Source organism: Peromyscus maniculatus, chromosome 4 (genome assembly GCF_049852395.1).
Source record: "Peromyscus maniculatus bairdii isolate BWxNUB_F1_BW_parent chromosome 4, HU_Pman_BW_mat_3.1, whole genome shotgun sequence".
NCBI classification, from domain to species: domain Eukaryota; kingdom Metazoa; phylum Chordata; class Mammalia; order Rodentia; family Cricetidae; genus Peromyscus; species Peromyscus maniculatus.
The window spans coordinates 69,940,494-69,965,540 of record NC_134855.1 but is presented as its reverse complement, the minus strand read 5'-3'; the positions used below and the strand labels follow the sequence as shown (position 1 = coordinate 69,965,540).

Genomic DNA, 25,047 nt, shown 5'->3' with positions numbered 1-25,047 from the left:
GTGCCAGCTTTACAGAAGTAAGCCGGGCGGTGGTGGCTCATGCCTTTAATCCCAGCACTCGGGAGGCAGAGGCAGGCAGATCTCTGTGAGTTCGAGGCCAGCCTGGGCTACCAAGTGAGTTTCAGGAAAGGGGCAAAGCTATACAGAAAAACCCTGTCTCGAAAAACAAAACAAAACAACAACAACAAAAAACAAACAAACAAACAAACAAAAACCAACCCAGAAGTAAAGTGGTACTAAAATGCTGGGATGCTGTCCAGCATTATGAGGGTATCTGACACCATAGACTTACATATGCACACAACATGTGGCAGATTTCATGTCATGTGTTTTTAGCACAACAAAGCAAAGTGAGCCTGGTGTGGTGGTCAGGCATGATGGTACCCTATGTGCCTGTAATCACAGCAGCCGGGAGGCAGAGGCAGGAGGAGTGCCTGGAGTCGAGGACAGCCTGGGCTACACATTGAGTTCCAGGACAGCCAGGGCTATGAAGTGAAACTCTCTTTCAAAAAACTCAGTACAGCCGGGCAGTGGTGGTGCACACCTTTAATCCCAGCACTCAGGAGGCAGAGGCAGGCAGATATCATGAGTTCGAGGCCAGCCTGGTCTACAGAGTGAGTTCCAGGACAGCCAAGGCTACATAGAGAAACCCTGTCTTGAAAAACAAACAAAAAACAAAAGCAAAAACAAACAAAAAACCCAAACAACCCAATACGTATATACAGTCACATACACACAAACAAATACATATACATACATACACACATACATACATATACACATATATACAAACACACATATACATACATACAGACACACATATATTGAAGCTGGCATAGGTGTTCACACCTGTAACTCTAGCACTCAGGAGGCGGAGGCAGGAGGATCACAGTTGGAGGCCAGCCAAGGCTAGAGTAAGATTCCTCCACAAATGACATCTACAATTTTTTTTCTTTTGGAAAAAAAAAAAAAAAAAAAAAAGGTGAAAAACCCATATCACTTGGGGGATCCTGAGCCCTGCACAGAAGCCTGATGTGAATTTCTGTTCTTCCTCCTGTTTCCCCCTTCACTGTCTTTGGAGCATTGGGGTTGAAGGTGACCCCTGCAGCCCCAGCTGTCACCCTGGGTGCCAAGTGGAGGCTGCTCTGCTGTGTGCCAGCCTTGCCTCCTTCCTCCCCGCCCCAGCCCCTGCCTTCCTGGCTCTGGCTTCCTAAGGAAGTGCGGTCTGGAAGCCTCAGGCTCTGTCTCTATCAGCTGTTGCAGGCTGACAGATGGCTTGGGGGCAGGGAGGGAGGATTTGGACCTGGACCTGCATCTAATGAGCAAATATTGATGGAGCCTCACCTCAGGCCGGGCCTCACCTGAGCATGAGGGTTCCAGGAGAAGAGACAGATGCCCTCCCAGGTGAGGTTTATGTTGAGAAAGCAGAAGTTAATTACGGAGCTAGCGGTCTGTGATGTGACAGACGAGGTGCTCAGCAACCCTGCTGGTTATTAATTTGGGGTTTTGTGCTGGGACATCTTTTTTAAAGTAACATTTCAGGGGACTGGAGAGATGGATCAGTCAGTAAAGGGCTTAGTGCGCAAGCATGAGAACCTTAGTTCAGAGCCCCAGTGCCCACGTCAATAGCATGGTATGGTAGCACACACCTGTGATCCTGGCATTCAGGGGATGGAGACACACAGATTCCCTGGGTTCACTGGCCAGACAGTGAGTCAGTGAGCTCCAGACTCTGACTCAAAAAGTACGAAGAAAGACACCCAAGGTTGATCTCTGGCCTCTACATTCACACATATGCAAGTATACAGATACACACACATATACATGCACACAAATGTGCATGTACATAATCGCCATCTCTCCAGGGGAAGGATACCTCCTTCAGGCTAAATTTGTAGTGAGAATGGCCTTGCTCTCCTGGGAACTTAATTTGGTCAGGGAAGACTACGGACAAGCTCTGTAACAAATAGCCCTCCTTCTTCCCAGTTCGGGGGCTAAACATTGTGAAAGCAGACTATTCCAGTCTAAGGAGGACCTTAGTTTCTCTAAACTCAGGCTTACAGCCTTTTTCACACCATGGTTCTGCCTGCCTGTGCCCTGCATTGATCCCATGCAATTCCCTGCACCCTCTAAATCTCCGTAAAGGAAGTTCTGTGAGATCAATGCCATCCTACTGATAGATACTGGTTCCTTGTTCAAAATCATGGTCGAGTAGAGAGCAGTGGGAGCTCCTTCCAACCTAGACTAACACTTTCGAGTTTTACTCCACTCTCTACCGCCCCCTGCATAGCCTGCTGTCGGGGGACAGGACTGTTGGAGGAGCTAGCTGGCAGACATCACTCACACAGAGGGATTTACAATCAGATTCCCAGGTCCCCGGCTCAGGTGGAGTCTGGGGAACCTGCATGTCTAAGAAGCCTCCCAGGGGGCCACTAATGTGAATGGTGCTTGCACCTTATGTGGTACCCTAGATTGAGGTAGACCCTAGAACACAGGGAAGGGAGATCCGCCTGGCTGCTCAGGGGCGAGTCCACAGGGTCCCAGTGAAAGAGGTGTGCGTTTCAAACTGCTGAGCAGAGCGTCACTTTGAAGAAACAGCTGGTCGCCTTGTCCTGGCGCCAAGCAGTGTTTCCATGGCGACCTCCTCTTCTGTGTATTCCAAGCCTGTGTCCCAAATCCCCTTCTCTCGGTACTCACCTCTTCCTACTCTATTTTCTCTGGGAGGCTATTTTTAAACCTAAAAAGGCTAGTTTTGGAGGCTGGGAATGTGGCCCAGTTGGTGGAGCGTTTGTCTAACATGCATGAAGCCCTGGGTTCAATCAGCACTACAGGAGCCAGGGATGGCAGACACCTTTGATCCTAGTACTTGGGAGGTGGAGGTAGGAGGATTAGGAGTTCAAGGTCATCTTTGGCTACATGGCGTGTCTGAGGACAGTCTAGGCCAGTGTTTCTCAACCTGGGATCATGACCCCCTTGGGGTCACCTGTCAGATATCCTGCATGTCAGATATCTACATTACAATTCATAACTATAGCAAGATTAGTTATCAAATGATTTTAGGGTTACACATCATAGGGAACTGTATAAAAGGATCCGTATTAGGAAGGTTGAGAACCAATGGTCTATTGGTTGAGACCTTGCCTAGGTAGACAGACAGACTCACAGATAGACAGATCATGTAGTTCGTACTATACCTAGCCCCCTAGCCAATACCTAACACAGCAGACTAGGAGCGGGGGGGGGGGGGGGGGGGGGGGTGCCACTCCTCTGTCAGTGGCAAGAGGACGACAGAGGACGACATAACTAGAGAGGGACAGCCCTGTCTCTGTGCTCAGTCATCCATCTGGCCGTTCACTCAGCACCGTTCACTCAGCACTTGGCCCTCTGGGGGCCAAGAAGCAGTAGTGACAGTATCTTCAAGTCAATGTCCTCATAAGGAGGACAGTCTCAGTAGACACAGATCTAGACGCTCCTAGTCACCAAAGACAATTTTGGTTAAAAAGTATTAAGACCATGGCAGAGGGTTACTGAGTGAGGAAGAGAGTAAGTTATGTCAATAAGAACTTAAGTGCCAAGAGAACCTTCTTAAGCTAAAGTCCTGATTATTAATTGATTAAATCTGTGTGTGCCCCACTCAGGTGTCAGCTACAGGTCTGAGCATTCTGCCAGAGGGGTTTCTTTAAACCTCACTACCTTATAAGGAAAGTGCCATCATTCTGCCTGCTTTTCAGAAGAGGAAACTGAGGCACAGAGTGGTAAGTCTGAACTCAATGTGGTGGGTGAGACACCAGCTAGGATTTGGACCCAGGTATGTGACTGTAGGCGATCCTGGCCACGTGCTTCTCTGCTGGCAGCGGACAGCATCTTCCCAAGGCTGTGGGAAGATGTAAGGAGAAGCCAGCTGTAGGGACGAGGGAGATGTCCCACCTCTGTGTTCCTAGTCATTCCCTCATGCATCTCGTCAGTCATCCTCCACTATGAAGGGCATCTTCTGTGCCAGCAGCCATGGCAGCCGCCTGTCTCTGTCCTCACACATGGTCTGCACCTGTGTGATGACAGGGATGGGGGTGGGGGTGGGGGTCCCTCCAGTGAAGTTAGCGGCCGAGGGAGGTCACTGGAATCACAGCACCCAGGGAAGGGGAGGTGAGGGATAAAGGAGCCATGCAGGAAGATGCCCAGAGAGCCTGACTTTGGACTAGGCACCCCAAAGCATGAGTGGAGGCTTGATAGACGGAGGCACTAGAGAGGAGACTCTGGGGCAAGGCAGTGAGTGGCTGAAAGTTTGTATCCAGAGAGCATTTGAGTCTGCAAGTGAGTGACGGTGAGGCCCACGTGGACCAGGAGGTTGAAGAGGCCTGGACCACGCCATTCTGAGAAGAGACAGAACCAAAAAACAGAGCTAAGCGTGGCCTTGCACATAAGGAATCCCAGCACATAGGATTTGGAAGCTGTGAGACAAGTTCAAAACCAGCCTGGTCTACATAGAATGACCCTGTCTCAAAAACCAAATGAACAAATGGGAACAGGAGCCACAACAAGACAAGATCCTGCCCAGAGATATTTCTCCTCAGAGGTGATTCCTGCATTAATTAGAACCCATTCACAGAGCAGGAAAAGGCAATATGGCTACTGTCTCCTTAAAAATCCCTGTGTCGGGGACACTCTGCAAAATGGAACACAACTTCATTCCATTCAATTTCCACCTGCCCCACACAGGCAATATTTCCTCTCTTCTACACTGTCTAAATTTTAAAGTCACATTTATGGATTTATTTGTGTGGGGTTGAGGGAGTGTACACAGTGTGTGTGTGGAGGTGAGAGGACCACTCACAGAGTCTGTTCTCTCTGTCCACCGTGTCAATCCCTGGGATGGAACTCAAGCCTCGTGTGTCTGCTCAGCCATCTCACCAGCCCAATGCTATATTTAGTATTAATAAGTAAAAATGGGGGCTAGAGAAATGGCTTAGCAGTTAAAAGCACTGGCTGCTTTTCCAGAGGACCTGGGTTCAATTCCCAGCACCTACATGGTGGCTCACAACCATCAGTAACTCCAGTTCCAGGGGATCCAACACCCTCTTCTGACCTCCACAAAGGCATGGAAGTGGTGGACAGACATCTATGCAGGTGAAACACTCACACAAAAAAATAAAATAAAAATGTAAAGCTAAGTAAAAATCAAAACAATAACATTTTCTCTACCAAGGAGGAAAGGGAGCATCATAAAGGTTGAAGCTTGGGCTGGAGAGATGGCTCAGCCGTTAAAGGCTAGGCTCACAACCAAAAATATAAAGGCTGAAGCTTGTCCAAAGCTGCACATGTGCCGCTTGGACAGACTTAGAACCCAAATCCCCCCAAAGCCATGCTGCTCAGCGCTTGCGTGCCTTCTTGGTGCCGTGTGCAGCCGTGTCTGGATACCCACGGTAACCACTGAGAACGGAGGCACCCAAGGCTGGCTCTTGACTTGCTCTCAAGTACGGAAGAATTTGACACTGTGTCCCATGGGCCTCCTTCTCCTGACTCGTTGTCTTTGTTTTTAATGGACTGCCTGGGTGTTTGCACGTCACCCCCTCTACCATTTGGTTTCTGTTCGAATCTGGGTTTGTCATTCCTTATGTGCCTTAGTGACCTTTGACGCCAGAGCCTTCTCTCCACCAGCCTTTGACCTCCGAAGTTTCCATGTGAGGTCCCTCCCTCAGCACTGTGTTGCATCTGCAGAGACTCTGTTAAACTGAGTCCGTCTGTGGTCCAAGAGCTCAGCCAGGCCTGTGAGTGGCTTCTGTAAGACGGGAGTCTTACAGACGGGCGTCATACAGCCTGTGATCCACTTTAATCCTTTAGATACTTTTGCTTCCATTTCTTATCTGTGGTGACCATGTTTGTTTGTTTGGTGTGTGTGTGTGTGTGTGTGTGTGTGTGTGTGTGTGTGTGTGTGTGTGTGTGTGTATGCTTGAGTGCATGCACCTATCTGGCACTCAGGTACACATGTGTGTGCAGGCATGTGGAGGCCAGAGGACATGCCTTAGCTGTTGTTTCTCAGGTGGCACATCTACTCTGTTCTTTTGAAGCAGGGTCTCACTGGCCTAGAACTCACCAAGTAGCCTGGGCTGGCTAGCAAGCCTGTGTCTGGCTCCTCATGACTGGGTTACAAGTGTAACCATGCCTGACTTTATTACATGGTCCCTGCTCACTTTCCTTGACATTGAATCTAGAACCTTCCTCCAGAGCAGCCAGAGGAATTGTTGATTCTATAATCCTTGCATAATTGATGAAGCCATGGGCCAGGACAACAGTTTTCAACACTGCTATTATGCCAATTTATTGAAAAATCACATGTTACTGGAATAGGATTGTTTTTCCCCGTGAAATGATGAGTACACGCAAGATTATCCTAACAACACCTTCTGCTCACATTTGCATCCTCAAAACTTTTCCCCATGTTAGAGAAGGAAGTACATTTGCTGAGGCCCTCAAGCGTATAAATCATCCATCAAGGGTGACACGGGGTGGAAAAAGTGCAGAGAGGTGCAATTCTCGGGAACGGCTGTCCTCTCTGCCCAGCCATGTGGAAGGCACAGCAGTCTCCTCCCTGGAGGTGTGCAAACAGCCAGGATGGTAAAGTGTGGTGCAAACAGGTGTGCATTCTCCTTAGCTCTTGGGCTTAAGCCCAGATCCTCCTCATCTGGTTAGGTTTCAATTAGTCAGCTCCACTTATTTCCTCTCTGTGTTTTCTCCCAGCCTCCGAAGCAAGCAGGAGCAAGGTCCTACTTTCAGGGAGTGGACTGAGGGGTTGTGTGAGAGGCTCCATAATCAGGAACAAGGAAGTACCTATGCCACAACTCCCCGGCCTGAGCTCATGGCAGACATGGCTAATCGATCAAAGGGTTCTTTCTCCCTGAGCTCAGGCACCCTTGTGCTGTATCAATGGATAAGAACTGATATGCAAGATGGAAGGTATTTGCTACCCTGGGTGCATCTGTAGAAAAATATTTTTTGGTAGTTCTGGAGGTGGGGCCCATGGCCTCATGTGTGCGGGCAAGCCCTCTATGACTGAGTTACTCTCCCAACCTGCTGAATGTGGCCTTTTATAAGTAATAGTTTTTTTTTGTTTTTTTTTTGTTTTTGTTTTTTTTTTTTTTATGTGTATGTGTCTGTGTGAGTGTGTGCCACGTGCATAAGGTGCTCAAGTGCCGGAAGAGGATGTTGGACCACCTGGAACTAAAGTCACTTAGGTGCTGGGAACTGAACCCAAGTCATCTTCAAGACCAGCCAGTGCTCTTAACTGCTGATCCATCACTCCAGTTCCCTGAATGTGGTCTTAACAGGTCCAATGTCTGGGCTGTGTGCTGCCAAAGGCCAAAAGAACACCTCCTCACCATCCGTGTCATCAGAAGGAGGAGGACTTCAGCCTAGAATTTGAGGATACCAAATGGTGGAAGAGTCCATTCCAAATAGGAATGGCAGTGCCCTGGATCTGGAGGGGAACACGCTCATGGCATTGTGAGTATGCCAAGGAGGAAGGTGGGATTGGAAAAGAATGTGAGACCTTGAACACGGAACAAAAGGTTTAGAATTCTGTGTTGTAAGCAGTGAGAGCTTTGGACAGTTTGAGATCAGAGAATGACCTGAACAAAACCCATCCCGATGACTCACACCAGCAGGTGCATGCAAGAAGGACAGAAAGAGAAGTGAGAGGTGGAGGGAGGAAGCCACGTGGTAGGGTGGGAGAGGTCTAGGTGGGAGGAATCTGGGGCACCAAGAACCAAGAGGAAGAAAGGAGCATCGGGGGAGACCTCTGAGGAGATGGGTGACTTAAGGGGGAACCATGTTAGGGGGAGAGGTGTCTGCGAGAGCAGCACTCAGGAGGAGCATGTCCAGGCTTCTCTGTAGACTTTCCAGAGAGAGCTATTCAGGAAGGTGCTGCATGGCTACCCACAGCAGGACCTGAAGGACAGGCTGGTTTCTCCCTTGGCCCTCCTGTCTAGTCAGCAGGGCATGGCCTATAAGGGGCAGATGCTGGTTAAGGTAGGAGTTGGAGATGAGGTAGCCGAGGATGCTGGTGTATTGGCAGCTGTATTTCCTCGTGATCAGAATGCCCCTTTTGTGGCCGTGGTGAGGTTGTTGCCATGAGATCACCCATTAGAAATTAGGGCACTCACCCAGTTCCCACATGTATGCTAACTAAGGGTGTGGCGTGTGTGTGTGTGTGTGTGTGTGTGTGTGTGTGTGTGTGTGTGTGTATTCTTAAAGATTCTGGCTTTAAAGACACACATCGTTTACATTGTGGTTTTGACTTCTTACTCTTATGGCTTTTCTAGAGGGTCATGGGAAGAAATACCCTAAAAGGGATATCTGGTCTACCACGATTTGGGAGCGAAATGGCTTACCTTAGCCCATGAATATGTCACCTACTTCATAAATAGTCATAAAATGTCTTTCAAACGCATAATGCAGAACCCACTGGGGTGCTTGCTTCTTAGGGAAGCCCATCCCAGTTTCTCTTTGGAGTGTCTGCTTTGCTTAGCTTTGCTAAAACAACAGCAGTAACAAAGTAGACCAAACCCCACAGCCTGTCTTTCCTACTAAGTTCTCTCCTGTGAGAGAATCCGGACCGAGAGACGTCCCCACGCCCAAGCCCCATAGCAGAGCCACTTAGCTCCTCCAGTCCAGCTGCCATTTGGAGACAGCTGTTCTTCCTTTTAAACCAAATGCAAGCCTATTGCATCTCCCCCATCAAGGGGCCTGCAAAATATTGCAAAAATGTGATTAGACCATGGGAGGTGAGGAACATCAGAACAGCTGGTTCCCGGTTACTATAAACTTGGGGTGTTTCTCCAAGCTTCTTGAAATGAGAACCACCCTGAAGTGCCCTGTTCCCAGGTGTTGGTTGGCAACAGGTATTAAAAGCTGTAAGATGTACAAGGTATCAGCTGGACATTGGACCAAGAGGGAAAATGAAAGTCTGTGCATAAAGGTTGGGGTCTTGTGTAAACAGAAGTGTCTTCACTGCTGGTCCCCACCTTGCCAGTGTCATTGGTACTTTCTCTCAACTGTCTGCTCAGCTTTCTCCTGGCCAATTGTCAGGGTCTGTGAGGATGGTTAACTCTGACTGAGCACCCACTGTAAGATTTGGGCAGGAGCACATGATACATTCACGCTAGGTGTCAAGGTGGAGGACTAGATAGGGGACCTTTCATTAAACAATTACACTACTGGAGGGTCAAGGCATCAACATGAAACATGAATGGTGGGTATCTTAGGGGCAGCAGGATCATTGGCATCCCCTAGGGACAAAGGGGCTATGGGTAAAGGAAGTCACAAGACCCAGGGCAGATGGCTGAGTGAAGACAGTCCCCTGAAAGGACCTGTGCCCTTTTGTTATGGGTATAGCAGCCCACCTCCAGCAACCTGGCAGGAAAGAGTCAAGGGAAGGTCTCCTTGGGCCAACACCACCTTGTCCTGCCAGAGTAGCTGACAGGAAGGAGCCTCTAGGGGCAGAGCTTGAAGGAACAGAAAGTAGGGGTTGCTTGGGGCAGGGTTGGGAATGGGGTGAGATTGGAGCTGGGTCGGGAGGGCTCAGAGAGAGGCCTCGGAGGGGTGGGAATGGGGTGAGATTGGAGCTGGGTCGGGAGGGCTCAGAGAGAGGCCTCGGAGGCACCAAGGGGCAGTTCCCACCTAACACTTACTGCATTCTGGGCACGATGCTTTGTGTGTGCATTTGTTACTTCTTGTTGTTGTGATACAATGCCAGAGAAGGAAGCTCAAGGAAGGGTTTGTTTGGGATGACAGTTTGAAGGGCCAGTCCATTCTGGAAGAGATGGGGTGGCCGCAGGAGCTTGTTGGTTGTATTGTATCTCCAGTCAGAAAGCGGAGAGTTGGATGCTCTCGTGCTTAGCTAGTTTTCTCCTTTTTAACCAGTCTGGGACCCATCCCTTGGGATGGCCTCACCCACAATTAAGGTGAGTCTTCTCACTTCAGTTAACCTAATATAGACAATTCCCACAGGCAGGCCCATGGGCTTGTCTCTTTTGTAATTCTACATCCTGTCAAGTAGACAGTCTATACTAACCATCACAACATGCTACCCAATTTCATCTCCATGATGACGCAGTAACGGGGGCGCAGCTAACAGGTGACCAAGGCAGGTGAGGAAAGCTTAGGTCACTGGCTGGGAAAGAGAAGGGTAGACCTACTCAGATGCCTCATCAACTCACTCATTCAAAGACTATAGCAAAACCACTGGAGAAGAGCCTTTGAAGGCAGCTTAATTATTCATACTATTTATTAGCCCAATTACCAGTTCGTTTACTGTTGCAATTAACACAGCCTCCCAAGGCAGCCTGTCAGAGTCCCCAAGCAGAGTTTCCTCCAGCTTAGTCAGCCTCAGCCAGAGCCACCCTTCTGTGCTCCTGAGGCGGCCATGGCCCTGAGGTGCCTCCCCTGGGGACAATCTCAATGCTGCCTGGATCCCTGCAAGTAGCCACAACCCACTCTTCCAGACTTCAAGGCTCAGGTATAAGCAGTCACAGATTGCCACTGGAAGTGCTCCTGGAGGACTCTTCCATGGGCTTTAGTGGCTACACAGCCAAGGTGCTCCCTCTGCAGAAGGATTCTGGAGCTTTCCTAAAATGAAGGAAGATTCTAGAAACACCACAGGTGAGGTTTAACAGGCATTCACCTCCTCTGCTGCTGGCAGCTCATTCTCCTTTGTGTGGGACTGCAAGTACTCCCGTTGTCCTCTGACACTTTCCCCTGCTGGCTTCGTGGGGACCAAAAGGATGCTTTGTCCATTTAGACTCTGAGGGGTATGATGCTCTCAGGGCACCCTGAGACACGGTGCCCTCCATTCCCGGCTTTTCTTCATGCCGGCTGCAGGCTGAGCTCTCCTGCCTCATCCAGGAGGCCTCTGACTAGCTTCACCTCCAGCTTCCCTATTTGTCTCTGTGACCTACTGTTTCCAGAGTGCCGTGGAGTCCAAAGACCCCCCTGTTCCTCATCCTTGTCCTGATGTCGTCTGGCAAGCTCTGGCCTCGAGTCAGCCACTCCCAACACTCCTGCGCTTCTTGCCACTCCGTGTTTTGCACCAAAGATGCCCGTCACGGGGCTGCTTCTAAGATCCCCTTGTGCAGAAGGAGCTGAGCTCTTCAGGGGACACACTTGCACAGCTCGAGGATGGCCCCGCAATTCGGGTTGGATTTTGTCTCGAAATAACACCGCCACCTGTCTCTGATAGCCTTGCCCTTTCCTTCCAGGTGGAGGAAGGTATGCTGGAAATGGAGGCTGCTTCAAGGCACCAAGAGAAAGGAAGACAGGAAACCAGGAAAGGCAGGGACAGCAAACACGAAGGAAAGCACGTGGCCTGTGACCATCTCCGTCAGTTCCCCTGCTCTTCCCTAGGGTGTTCTCCCCTGCTCTGAATCCTTTCCAGAACATTCTTCTTTAGTCATCACTATTTTGGTTTTTTGAGATATGGTCTCCTGTAGCCCAGGTCAGTCTTGACCTTGCTATGTACTCGAGGATGACCTTGAACTCCTGCTCTCCTGCCTCTATCTCCCCAGGGCTGAGATCACAAGCTTGCACGATGTCCTACTTTTTAACAATGAGTGCTTTAGTTGAGTTTCATTATTACATTTTCATGCCTGTGTGTCACTTTTGTGCCTTGCTTCCATTTGCCCTTCCAACTAGCCTCCCCTCCCTCTCAGCCCATCTTCTGCTCCCCCCTCTCTCGGCCACTCTATCTTCTGCTCCTCTTCCCTCCCTCTTCTTTCACATGTGGAGGGAACTCTCCTTGTCATAGTCAGTCCTGTCATCCTCCGGTCATGTTTGTCTGCCCCCTCCTCCTTTTGTGACAGCTGAGGACAGAGCCAAGGGCCTTATCCATGCCAGGCAAGCATTCGACCACTAAGCTACATCCCCAGCCTGAAAGTTGGTCTCTCTTCCCATCCTCACCCTCTTCTTCGGTTCTCCCTTTCTTTAGAGAGTTTTCTCCCCTGGCATAGTCTCCCTTCTACTTCCCTGTCATACACACACACACACACACACACACACACACACACACACACACACACACTCATGCACTCTCACGCATGCATGCACAAACATACTTTTCTCTCTTCCTCGGTGCTTCCCATCCCCTCCATGTTGCCTCAGCAGCACAGTCACCCTGAGCAGGTTGGACCCTTTGTCAGGCACAATATGAACTTTTGGATGTTGGAGCCTCATCCTCACAAGTGAAGATGTTTGCACACGTTGGTGTGTGCAAATACACTTGCACTTGTGTGCATGTGCACGTGGAGACCAGAGGTCGATATCTGGTTCTCTGGCTCTCTGGTGCTGGGATTATAAACACTCATCACTCCGCCAGGCCTTCACACGGGTGCCGGTGATTTGAACACAGACCCTTTGGCTTGCACAGCCAGCAGTTTCCAGACCAAGACGGCTCCCTGAGCCCAAGGGGAAGATTTTTATTTTGTCCTATGCTAACCAAGTGAATGGAGGCCTACAGGGAGGGAAGCCACCCTGCTCTGGGACTGCCCTCCCCCCACCTCTCACCGCTCCCTGGCTCTCTGTCGTACTAAAAGGCAGGCGCAGAGGTTGCCCAGGCAGGCGCAGAGGTTGCCCGGTCAGCCCGGAGCTCTCCTGCCTCCCTGTTCCTGTGCTGTGAGTACGCCACGGCTGCAGGCAGCTGCTCATCCATCACCTGTCCAGTCCCCATCCATTCACTCGCTGAGCCTTCCCCACTTCTCGCTAGGCAAAGCTCTGCGCCTGTTTCTAAGAAAGTAAAGTACACTCTGGCTTTAATGAGCAGAAGGGAGGGTAAAGAAAATCAATGAAATATATCAAAAGGCCCTGGGCCTTTGCCAGGTGGACTTAATCACACACAGTTCCCACAGGCCTCTCCTGCGGCTGTTCATCCACACGCTCACATGTGTAAGTGCTCCTCGTGGCTGGATCTTGACTCGTTCCTGTAGAGCACGTTTCAGAAGGCAAGCAATACTCCATCATTTTCATGGGGAAAATCATAATGCGTGCCTTGTCCACCCTAAACCTCCAACCAACCTCTCCAGATATCTCTGAAATTACCCTTCAATACTGTGTGAAAACCACCCAAGACTTTTCTGGACTGTAAAGGTATGAAAAGCCCTTTAGCCAAGGAATTAGCACTTAGTGAAAAATCGTGGTGGGAAGGCTTGCATGCGTGCCACACCAGCCCCATTGGGGACGTCAAAGCTCCTCCTGATATTGCTCTGGCCTGTCATCATCAAGACATAAAGAAATTATATGCAAGATGAAGTTGAGCTTAGAGGACACTGAGTGTCTGATTGAAGCGTCTTGAGATCCATGAGGGGCCGAAGCTTGGTGGGGTGGGGGACGGAGGAAGAGGACAGTGACAATATTCAAGCAGCAGAATGGCAGGTACAGACTTCTCGACTGTGTCGCACCAGCTCTTCTGAGACTCGAAGTCTCAGGTGTACCTGTGTAGGTCCATGTCAATAAACAGCCAGTGCAGACAGCAAATGGCTGTTAAAAACCAGCTAAAGAATTTAGGAATCTAAACCAGAATAAACGCACAAGAATAATTTTAAAATGAGTGTTTCCATGACAGGCTTAGAAAACTCTGAAGTGAGATACGCTTGTGTATTAGTTCCTTCTCTTGCTGCCGTGACCAGACCTGACGGGAAACAAGCTAAGGGAAGAAGGGCTTGTTCTGGCTCACAGTTTTAGGGGACACAAGCCGTCATGTGGGAAAGGTGGTGTCAGGAGGTGAGGCAGTTGGTCAGATTGCTTCTGCAATCAGGAAACAGAGAGCAGACAGGAAATGGGGCCAGGCTGTAAAACCCCAAGACCCACCCCTAGTGACCCACTTCCCCTGGCAAGGCTCCACTTCCTCAACCTTCCAATGCAGCACCAGTAGCTGGGGGCTACGTTTCTTAGAGCTGGTGAGCCTGGGCAGGGTGTGTGGGTACAGTTTAAATCCAGCACAACTTCACACAGTTGCTAGGGTGGCTGTCTCAGAAGAAGAAGGGGGAGAGAAGGAAAGAGGGGAGGGAGGGAGGGAGGGAGGGAGGGAGGGAGGGAGGGAGGGAGGGAGGGAGGAAGGAAATCAGAACTAATGCCCAAAGAGTTATAGAATATTGCTGGAGGAATAGAAAATGGCAGAGTGTCCATGGAAGGCAGTTTGGCTGATCCTCCAAAAGTTAAAAATAGAATTGCCATATGACCTGGGAATTCAACTCCCATGTATATTGTGGACCTGAAAGAGCCAAAGGTAGAAACGCAAGCATCCAGCACAGGAATGTCCAGGACAGCAGGACTAAGGGAAAGGACAACACCATAGAAAAATGTTCTAAGTGATGGGGCTGGAGAGCTGGTTTGGCAGTTATCAACATTTGCTGTCCTACAGATGACCAAAGCTAGGCTCACACAACCCACACCAGACAGCTCACAACCATCTGTACCTTCCCATTCAGAGAGACTCAGTCAGTCCCCTGCCTCAAGTGTACCTGCAGCACATGCTCAGACACACACCCATACACATAACTAAAAATAAAACAAATCTCTTTAAAAAAAAAAAACACACAGACATTATGCTAACTGCAAGACGCCAGACACAGAAGGTCACTTGTTAAATGATTCTATTTATGCGAAATGTCCAGAACAGGCAAATCCATGGAGACAGACAGCAGATGGGTGGTTTCCAGAGCCTGGGAGGAAGAGGGACAAGGGGCTGCCTACTCAGTGGGCACAGGGTTTTCTGCTGAGGTGATGAAAATGTTCTGGAACTTGGTGGAGGTGGCAGGTGCTTAACAATGTGAATGTACTAAATGGCACTGATTCCTAATTCATGCACTTTAAAATGGTTAGCTTTGTGTGTGAATTTTACCCTACTACAAAAACACACAAATTAAACAGAATCTATACATCCTCCACAGAGGCGTCAGAACATACTGAGCATGTATGAGAGGACAAACCTGACCCTGGGCTGCAATGGGCTGCTTGCCTGAGCCTCACTGACCCACAGTCTGACCACAGCTCTGCCCAGTTCACACACACTGAGCCTTCTGTTGACTCTGATCCTGCCCACAGCACCACATGCTTCATGAAGATAGAGAATAAGTCACTGTGTCACTGGTGAGGGAGCAGCCACAGCTGTATACCCATTCTCTAGCACTGAGTCTGGAACACAGTATGTGCTCAATAAATGTAATTCAAGGGTAAGGAAAGGAATAGAGGACTGGTATGGTAGTATGTACCTTTAATCCCAGCACTTGGGAAGAAAGGCGGGAGGATCTGTAAGTTCCAGGACAACTTGGGTCTACATAGCAAGTTCCAGGCTAGCCTGGGCTACATAGATAGAACAGTGAGACCCTATCTGAACACCCCAACCCTCAGAAGAAGGAGGAGGAGAGACAGAGAGATAACAGAAGGGAGGGAGGGAGGGAGGGAGGGAGCGAGGGAGGAGGAAGGGAGGGGAAAGGGGGGAGGGAGGGAGGAGGAGGAGGGAGGGGCATGCCTCTTCCTTCTGTTTTTCTTTCCCCTCTGCTGACATGTTAGTTCCTATAACTTGGTTATGGGATATTTTGTGTGCCTGACTGTGTTGGTTCTGATGCCCACACAGAGAATTCCTTAGTTGTTAAAACTCAGCTCTGCTGGGGCTGGAGAGATGGCTCGGTGATTAAGAACACTTGTCCTTGAGGAGGACTTGGGTTTGGTTTCCAGCACTCACGTGGTAGCTCATAAATGCTTGTGTCCCAGTTCCAGGGGATGCGATGCCCTCTTCTGACGTCTGCAGACACTTGCATGCATGCACATGGCGTACAGGCACTCACACAGACCCACAATACACACATAAAAACAAACAAACAAAAATCCTTGCTTCTGTGAAGCTCTTCTTCTCATCCTCAAATCAGGTTTCCCCAAGGCTAGCAAGAAGTAAGCTCTGTGGGTTCTGAGCACCGAGGCAGGATGATCAAGAGGGAGGTGAGCTACTGCTGCCCTTTGGCAGAGGATGGTGCAGAGCAGCTGTACTCGCAGCAGCCAAGAGCGAGCCTTGGCCTCAGCACCCCTGTGCTATACAGCAGGTGCCCGGGAAAGAGCTCATGTCTGTTCTGATAGTTCTGGGCCCTGGCTCAGGTGCAGCCTCTGTCTTCCCTTGTCCTGGGTCCTCGCCTGTTGTCTCCACTTTCCCTTCTCCCTCTGCCTCAAGCCCGGCTGGCTTCTTCAGCTCTTCTCCCACTGAGTCCTTCTCCTGCATTCCCAGTTGCTGATGACCTGTTCAGCTTCTAAAACCCTGTGCAGGGAGCAGCAGTACTTTCTGTACAGGCTCCGCTAGGGGACAAGTCATGAGCCTGACTGACTCTTAGCTACTTTTCCTATTGCTGTGATAAAATGCCTGGCAGAAACAGTTTAAGGGGGAAAGGCTGTCCTTTGGCTCACCATTCACGGGATAGCAGGGAGGTCAGGATGCAGGATCTTAGAGCAGCTGATCACACCACATTCATAGCAGGAAAGCAGAGGGCAGTGAATGCACAGTACTGTTCAACTCCTTCTCTACACGTATTTCATGCGGGATCTCAGCCAGGGAATGGTGCTACCCACAGTGGACAGGCCTTTCCACCTTGGTTAACATAATCAAAATAATCCCCACAGGCATGCACAGAGGCCCATCTCCCAGGTAATTCTAAATTCTGTCAAGCTGATAATTAACACTAATCATCACACTAACTAATCTATATGCCATACCACAAAGAGAAACTAGGGGAGGAACCAGGAATGTGATAGGTCAGGACCTGCCATTGGGAAGTGACTGATGGGTCCAGATACATATATTCTCCCTGTATGTACTTTGAAAGGCATAGCACTTCCTGAAGCTGTGTGTTTATCTCCCTGAAATAATTTATGCTAATCTCATGATGAAAAATTCATACTGTCTTTGTTGTTGCTAAGCAACCAGCCCAAACATGTTTACTGTTTAAAATCTCTCAGGAGGGCCCAGGGTTGTACCCAGTGCCCAGAGCTGATGGGTGTACAAAGCAGAGAATAACCCCAAGCATCAGGGGAGGTTCCCCCCCCCCCCCCCCGCAAGGGAGGGGAGGTTTTTGGAAGCTGACTTTCAAAGATACAGGTTCACAGACACCTGTTCACCTGTCTGGGGAAACTGCGGCCTGAACAGAATTTTGACTAGCTTTTTCTTACTAAGCTCTAGCCAAGTGATCAAAAGTGTAGCACTAGAGCCAGACTTCATAAGTTTGGGTCCTAGCTCTACCTATGAATATGTTACATAAGCTTGCTGGATTCACATTTCTCACCTGTAAAATGCAAGTATCTGGAACATATAAAGAACATGTGTCGATGGCAGTGCCAGCCCTGATGTTTATTACTTTGTGGAACTGGAACTTTCATTGTTGTTGTACAGATGGAAGGGGATTTACTAACAGAAATTTGGGAGTTGGATCCTTTAAAAAGCTGGGAACTGGGCTCGGGTGGTAGCTCAGTAGTACATGTACTTAGTATGTAGGAAGCATGGGGTTCAAGCCTCCCTCGTTCCCAACAACAACTAACAACAACAACAACAATAAGTAACAGGTTGAGACTCCATGGAGGTCAGGCCTTAAAACAGGCAGAGTCCAATCAGTTCCAGGAGTGGGGTTAGGAATTCACAGGGCCTCCAGTCATTAAGAGTCAACGAAAGAGATGAGCAGAGAGTGGCCACTCAGAAATGGAGAAGGGGGTACTTTGGACCATGGGTGGCCTAGCTTCTCTTTAGGATTTCTCATGGCTCCTGAATGTTGCCCATCATGCAGCACCATACCATGCTCTGTGGCAATTGCTGGCTGCACCTTCTGTGTCCTCAGGAGGAGCGTGTCTGCCTTTCACCACATGCTCTGCCTAGGATGCACTCATTAACCTTTAATGAATGATGTGATTAATATGTGGGACAACAGCTGTGCCTGGCCAATTTCATTCGTGGGTGTAATGGAAACAACCAGCCCGGGGGTAATGCTCTGAGGTCATGGGAAGGAGAACAATTAAAGCGTCCTGGGGCCCCGTTGATGGCATTGAGACCCCATTTCCTAGAGTGAGTCTTTTATGTTGCAGGTGGAGAAACAGCAAATGGATAGCACCAGGAGGAGGCTTGTGACGGACCATGTACAGGAGGATCCCAGGCCTAAAAGCCCCCATGATGAGAGTACTGGCCTAGTCCTCATAAAGTTCACAAACACTATGTCACAGTGAGATGGCTTAATAGGAACCATGTTGATACACTGTCACTTAGAGGAGAGCACACAAACCATAACCATAAGGCTAGGTGAATTTTAAAAGAAAGAAACCATGTAGCCGGCACTTACATGAAGAGGCAGAGCCGGGATCACAGTCTAGAGGCTCCTCACTCCCTCATCAGCCAGATTCACTCTGTTCCTCCCTTGTCTTGTGAGGCAGCTCCATGCGTGCCTCAAGCCTGGCTTCCCAGGTCTCCTCGAAGTGTGTACTGGCCTGCATGACCTCCTTTGTGGTTCGTCCCTCTACTCCATGTTGGATACAGTGTTTTCATTCAATATACACATCAGGGTGATCACATGCCCTGCTTTCCAGCAGACATTGTCAGGGACATGGAAGAGTGAAGGATGCATTCCTGATCTTGGGGGAAAGGACTCTACTATGCATATATTATTTGACATAAATTCAGCATTTATGCATCCCATAAAAACTTGGAACTAAGCTTCCATCCGAAGCCATCATTTCAGTTCTGTGCGGGGGAAGCACTGAGTGAGCTGGGTGCTTGTGGCAGTGAGGAGCAGGGGTGTGGACAGGGGAGCAGGGTGACTATTGCTGAAGCCAAGCAAGTTCGCTGAAGTCTCTGGCTACATGCTGCTTTGGAGAGGACAGTGCCAGGTCCCCTGGGAACCTAAAAGGTCTTTGAAAAGATTCACTTAAGGTCACAGCCAGGTAAGTGCCATGTAAGGGGAAACAGAATCCTAAAATGAAAGCATCTTGACCCCTTAGGGTCATGCAAGGAGATGACTTCAGGATGTTCAATAAGGAGGGCAGCTTCTCTGCCCACCAGGAATGCCAAAAAGGGCAGTTGCAACCTGAACCCCAGGAAGAGGAAATTCCAGGGGAGGAGGCCAGGGGTTCTGAAGGCAGCTTACAAATAAATTCAGAGACAGTTGTGAAGGAAGAGGAATGGTCATCAGGGCACCCCACCCCGGCCCAAGGCCACCTCCCTGACTATGCTTCAAGCCACAGGTCACTTGTAACCAAACTTCTTGGGGCAGACTGAGATGTTCTCAATGATCTCACCAGACCATGAATGGAATGGCCTGTATGGAAAGACTGAATTCTCTGCATCCCCCCAAAGGCTAGACACAAATGAGGGGGGACCTTGTCCAAGTAGGTGGGACAAAGGGACATGAGTCTAACTCTAGGACAAAGCACTGTGACCTGTGACCTGAAGCCAGCAGGGTACAAGAGGGGATGCTGTGGAGAGCTTCTACCCTCTGGCACCTGGCCCTCAGTAGGAGCTCCCAATCATTTATGACCTGATGCCTTCCTTCCCTGTCTAGAGAAACTCTCAGATATGCCTCCAGGATGCTTAAAAAGCAGGAAGCAAAGTATACAGGCTGTAAAGGAATAGTCAATAGCATATATCCAGGAACGTGCAGTCTTTTATTAATGTAGTAAATTGCAGGATGGATCAGGGACTTTAATAAACACCATAACTTAGAATGGAGGAGAGTGTGATCAGCATGGGAAGTGTCTACAACCCAGGCAGCATATTTCAGACAAGCTATGATTTTCTTGAGAACAAAGTCTCAGGGATCAGAACACTCCCGCGCTTTCTTGTTTATAGTCCCACTTATAGAAAATGCCAAGTTTCAGTTTGAGTTAATGATGAAAAAAAAATGATCTTGTTCTCCCTATTCAAGACCCTGACCCCCTTAAATTCCATCTGCATACTCTTGGCAAGTGTTTAATCCCTTGAAAGACCTCCAAGCTCTTTTTCAATACAAACCTCAATTTTGTTTATTCATTTGGGGCATACACCAGATTCCCAGGCCTGCCCTATGACACCAAAGGCATTTCCCAGCAACACAACCAATGAGATTTGGAAGCATGAGGCAGGGATGCTGCACCCTACAAACACCCCAGACCTCAGCAGGGACACAACTAGCCACAAGACCTCTGTTGGAAACAGAGATTTACAGTCCCCTCCCTCCAGCACCTCGTCCTTTCTCTGAGGAACATTTTCAGTGAGCCTTGCTGACTGTCTCCTTGGCTTCCTTGAAATCAACTGCGTCGTCTTTGTCAGTTACTATATCTGGGTCAGTGGCTGAATCAGAACACAGTGGCTACCAAGACACCTTGAGTACTCACACCTATCAATTTAGACGTTGTTGCCAAATTCCCTGGCACCAAGGAACCAGGAGGAGAAACCTAGGTGGGTGGGCATCACATATCAACAGATATTCATGGGCAGACATCATCCAGCCTCCAGAACTGGCCCTGGGCTGCAAGGACACAGACCCTTGGAAAAGAAGGCTGGGTGCCTTTGTTTGCCAGTGGCTTCTTATTGCACAAATGCCAGTTTCCAGTTGCTGGGAATAAATATTTTGCAGGTGGCCAATATGAATGACAGCCAGGATAGGGAGTGTTATAAACAGCTTTAGAAGGAATGAGAGGGGACACAGCCACAAGGATGTTTGTTTCATGGGCCAGTAAGTAAAATCCTCCCTCAGAAGAGAGCTAATGGCTGAGAAGAAGCCATCTGTGTGGAAAAGGAGTGGGGGACAAGAAGAATAATCACCAAGCCAGAGAGGCAAACACTGCAGAAGGAGGCGCTGGGGTGAGCCTGGCTGCAGAGACAGGCACCTTCCAGACAGAGGGGGTAGGGAATGGCTGGAGGGGCTACTAGCAAGGGCTCTAAAATGAGACCAGCTCAAGGACAGCTGGGCTCCAAAACTGGGTGGCCTTGGGCAAGTCACTTGCGCTCCCTGAGTTTGTGTTTCCTAGTTTGTGAGTTGGGCTACTCCCTTGTACCCTTGTTAAAAAGCAAAACATGTAAAGGTCTTACCAGGAAGGCAGTATGGTGGTGACTAAGCCATGGCTGGTTTGCTGCGACTTTTTCTAACGAAGTGTTTGAAGGGTTTTAAGCTGCTGAGAAATAACCTGGCAGGTCTTTGGCTGATGATCAGCATTGTGTGGGCTACTGGGGGGTCAGTAGGACAGTCAGAAGGGAGCCTGGAGGCTGTTTACACTATCTGCTCCCCAGTTAGGGGCAGGGCAGGATGGCCACCACTAAAAGGCAGCAGAATGGCCATCTGTCCCTCAGGTGTCTCTCAGCACCGCCAGATGGGAGGGAAAGGCAGCCAGCCACACCCTCACTACTGGGGAGCCCACTGTTCCCAGTTCCTGATCATTCCAGGCTGACATCCCACAGCCCACCAGCTCCTGTTTACCAGTGACAATGTCACTTGTATGGGATTCTAAGTGCCTCAAGGACAGCAGCCATTTCCCTTCACTCTCACTACAGTGACCAACGACTGCAGACTCCGTTCTGGGACCTGGGGGGCTTCTAAATAATTAATTTACTAGAAAAGGGAGGACTGGCTCACAGCAAGACGCTCTCAGAAGGCTAAAATCAGGGAATCTTCATGGTCCTGGGAGGTCCTTGATGCATCCCTGACCCAGGGCCAGCCTTCCTCTGGCTGTCCTCCACCTGAGAAGCATTCTGGAGGTCACAGATCATGGAGAAGGCTCTTCCCCCAGACCTCCCAGCCCCCGCTGCCCTTCCTGCCTGAGATACACAGCACATAGCCCATTTCCAGCTCGAGGGGGGCTCTGAGAACCACATATGACGGGATAAAAGCCCTCCAGTCTCCCGAGATCTACGGGGATGCTGAGGCTCAGCTGCTAGGCGTGGGGGTCCTGAAGGCTCCTCCTCACTGGCCACGCTTAGACCCAGGCATCTCCTGTTGTCCATCCGGGGGACACATAGGGAGGATGTACCACCTCCCCTCTGGTTATTTCTCAGCTATCTGTTTGCCTAAGGTCTCCCTCTTTCCTCTGGCAGACCCCACTACCCTTGCCTCCTGATTCTGCAGGCTTCTCCTCAGTATCCCCCGAAGGGTGCCCTAACCTGAAGCTCTCCCATCTTCTCTCCAAGGCTCACAGCCTCTCCTCCCTACACACCGTCCCCCCCACACACCCCCTCATTCCTTTCCCAACCCTCTCAAGCCTTCATCCCCCATTCTCCTTCAAGTCCCTCCCCCATCACTGAGGGCCACCGCGACCCCTGCTTGCAGGTCTGCTGTCCCCTTCCCGGTCTGGCAAAGCATAAAGTAACCCGGCCACCCCACCTGGCCCGCCCGCACTCACCTGTTGGGTCGGCCGAAGCACGCCGGGCCTCGCCTTCTCAGGGTCGGGCTCGCCGTCCCGTGGAAGCAACCCCTTCTTAGGGTGCATGTGCCGGCACAGGCAGGTGACCCCGCACAGCGCAAGGATGCTGGTGGCAGTGCCCAGCGTGGCGCCCAGCGCGATCACAGGCACCGACAGCACCATGGTGCCTGCTTCCCGCGGCTCGCCCGCCTGCCTCCCGCCGGCCTCCTGCACCTCGCGCTCCCGCCGGGCTCCAGCAGCTCTCCAGACTCCGAGGGCGGGGACGCAGCCAGCCGAGAGGGAGGATGGCTGTAAGGACGTCAGAGGCGGAGGCTGACCCGGAGGCACGTCAACCGCAACCCCCTCCCCGCCACCATGTGACCCACCCCCTATCGCCAGGAAGGTCTTGGCTGGTGTTGCCTCAGGGTTGTGCGGGGCCATACCTAGTGCTCTGTGCCTACAAACACACACACACACACACACACACACACACACACACACACACACACACACATACATATATATATACACATACACATGCACACACACATTAGCATCAGGGTTGTTTGGGGTCAATCCCCCGCCCCACCCCTTTGCCCCACAGACACATACACACTGGTAGGTGATAACCTCCGGGTTGTGTGGTACAATTCCTAGAGCACACAGATACACACATACATACACAGATAGATACTCTGTATGCACACACATATGCATACACATGCATGGGCACACACACGTTGGCATGTGATAACTTCAGAGTGGCTTAAAGCCATTCCTAGTGCTCTGTGTATACACACACAAACACACATGCACATAGACATAAGACAAGCATACGTACACACACACACACACACACACACACACACACACACACACTTCCTGGGAGGAGGGTAATCTCAGTGTTATCTAGATGCTCTGTGCACATGCATGTGTACACCACACACACACACACACACACACACACACACACACACACACACACACCTAGGCAGCAGGACCTAGGAAGGACTGGAGCTTAACTGAAGTCACACAGTGTCAATCAACCCAATGAACCAGGGCTTCAGCTCAGACCGGGAACTCACTCTGGGCAGCTGGTCTCCTCATCAGACTGCTAACCCTTTGCTCATCACACCACCACTCACCCTATCCCAGGGCTGGTAAGGTAGAAGCTCCAAGCTTTGCAAGCACTCACACAGGAGTAGAGGTGTCTCATTCCCTGGGCTCACAGTGGCTTCCCACCAAGGATGGAACAGACAGAGGCTGGGAGAGGGAATGTGGGGGGAGCAAGCAGGGAGGTGAGGCAGACTAGGGTGTGGCAGAGAACTGACTGGTGCGGTGTGGTGTCTGGCTTGAAGGTCCTGTGTCCCGGTAGTTATCTTTTGGCTGCATTATGGCTCACGTTTATTACTTGATCTGATTGGCAGGGACCTTACCTTCTACATGGCTAAAGATGCTGAGGCTCAGAGGGGACACGGGCCACTAGGAACCCTGTCACCATCCTGAATCCACACTCAGTGATTGCTGGTTCCAGGCCCTATCTTTGGAGGGCTGACAGTAACAGACACTGCTGCTGGGACAGAGGTCTCACAATGTGGAGAATATGTGTGCTTAAGAGTGAGGGAAAATGAGAATTTGTGCAGGAAGGCGACTGTCTTAGCTCTGGAAAACTGAGCTTTTGATATTTTCCATTATATAGAAGGTTTGACTCATTGAGAGCTAGGTGTGGTTTGTGGGCTCTAAGTGTGCTGGGTACTTATGAAAAGGGGCTTGGTGCAATTTACTCCACAGCAGCTGATGACCCCAGAGCTGGAGATGCCCAGCAGCTCTTGTCTGCCTGGCTTCAGGTGTGATCATTGTCTGGGTCTCCTTTGCCTACTCCTGATTTATCACTTACCCACTGCACAGAATACCACCCATGAGTCCGTGGCTTAGACTAGTTGTTTTTCTACCTGGTGTGCTTCTGCAGGTTAGCTGGGCTAAGCTGGGTGGTTTCAGCAGTCTTCGGGAACAGCAGTTATCTAGGAGTCCAGCTGGGCTGGGCTGTGCAATGGTGTACCCACACAGGCAGCAGCTGGTGCCGGGTCACCACAGGAGACAATCCGAAGCCTCAGATGGCACCCTTGGTTCTCCTCCACATGGCCTCTCCCTGTAGCCAGAGCTCCCAGCATGGCAGCCAGGTTGGAAGGGGAAGGAAGACCCAACTGTCAGTTCATCCAACATGTCCAGTAAGGCATGGGCACAGAAGAAAATCATTTCTTTACTCAAAGTAATTAGGAGCATCCTTTTCTGTTCCTTTCAGCATCTACCAGAATGGATGTTTCTGAAGCCTACAGCTGATTCTGTCACAATACACATAACTTTCAAAGGCTCTCCGTGGAGAGACCCCAGGGGCAACTTAGATCCAAACACTCTGCTACATGGTTGGCCCTGTTAATTCATCTATTCTTCTCTACAGTCATCCCCAGTGGACTGGAGATTCATTCAACAAACTAACATTCTTAGAGGCTCCACAGCACCCATGACTGCACACAGCAGGCACTCAATAATTAGTAACTCACATGATCATCTCTCTAGGCACTTCTAGCAGCTTGGGTGGGGGGAGAGTTCCATTTTCAATATAACATCTATTTTATTGCATTGATTTTTTCACAGTTATTAGTTATGTGCCTG

At 50.0% G+C, this 25,047-nt stretch overlaps 1 protein-coding gene across 1 annotated transcript in view; it reads right to left on the bottom strand.

The window, feature by feature from the left end:
* The window catches only part of Syt13 (synaptotagmin 13), a 40,946-nt gene extending 18,265 nt beyond the window's left edge, over window positions 1-22,681 (bottom strand). Inside the window, exon 1 of the mRNA XM_006997480.4 lies at window positions 22,375-22,681. Within this exon, the coding sequence (XP_006997542.1) occupies window positions 22,375-22,557 (183 nt within the window). The 5' untranslated portion in view covers window positions 22,558-22,681. The remainder of the gene's footprint in view (window positions 1-22,374) is intronic.
* Window positions 22,682-25,047: the final 2,366 nt, after the last annotated feature.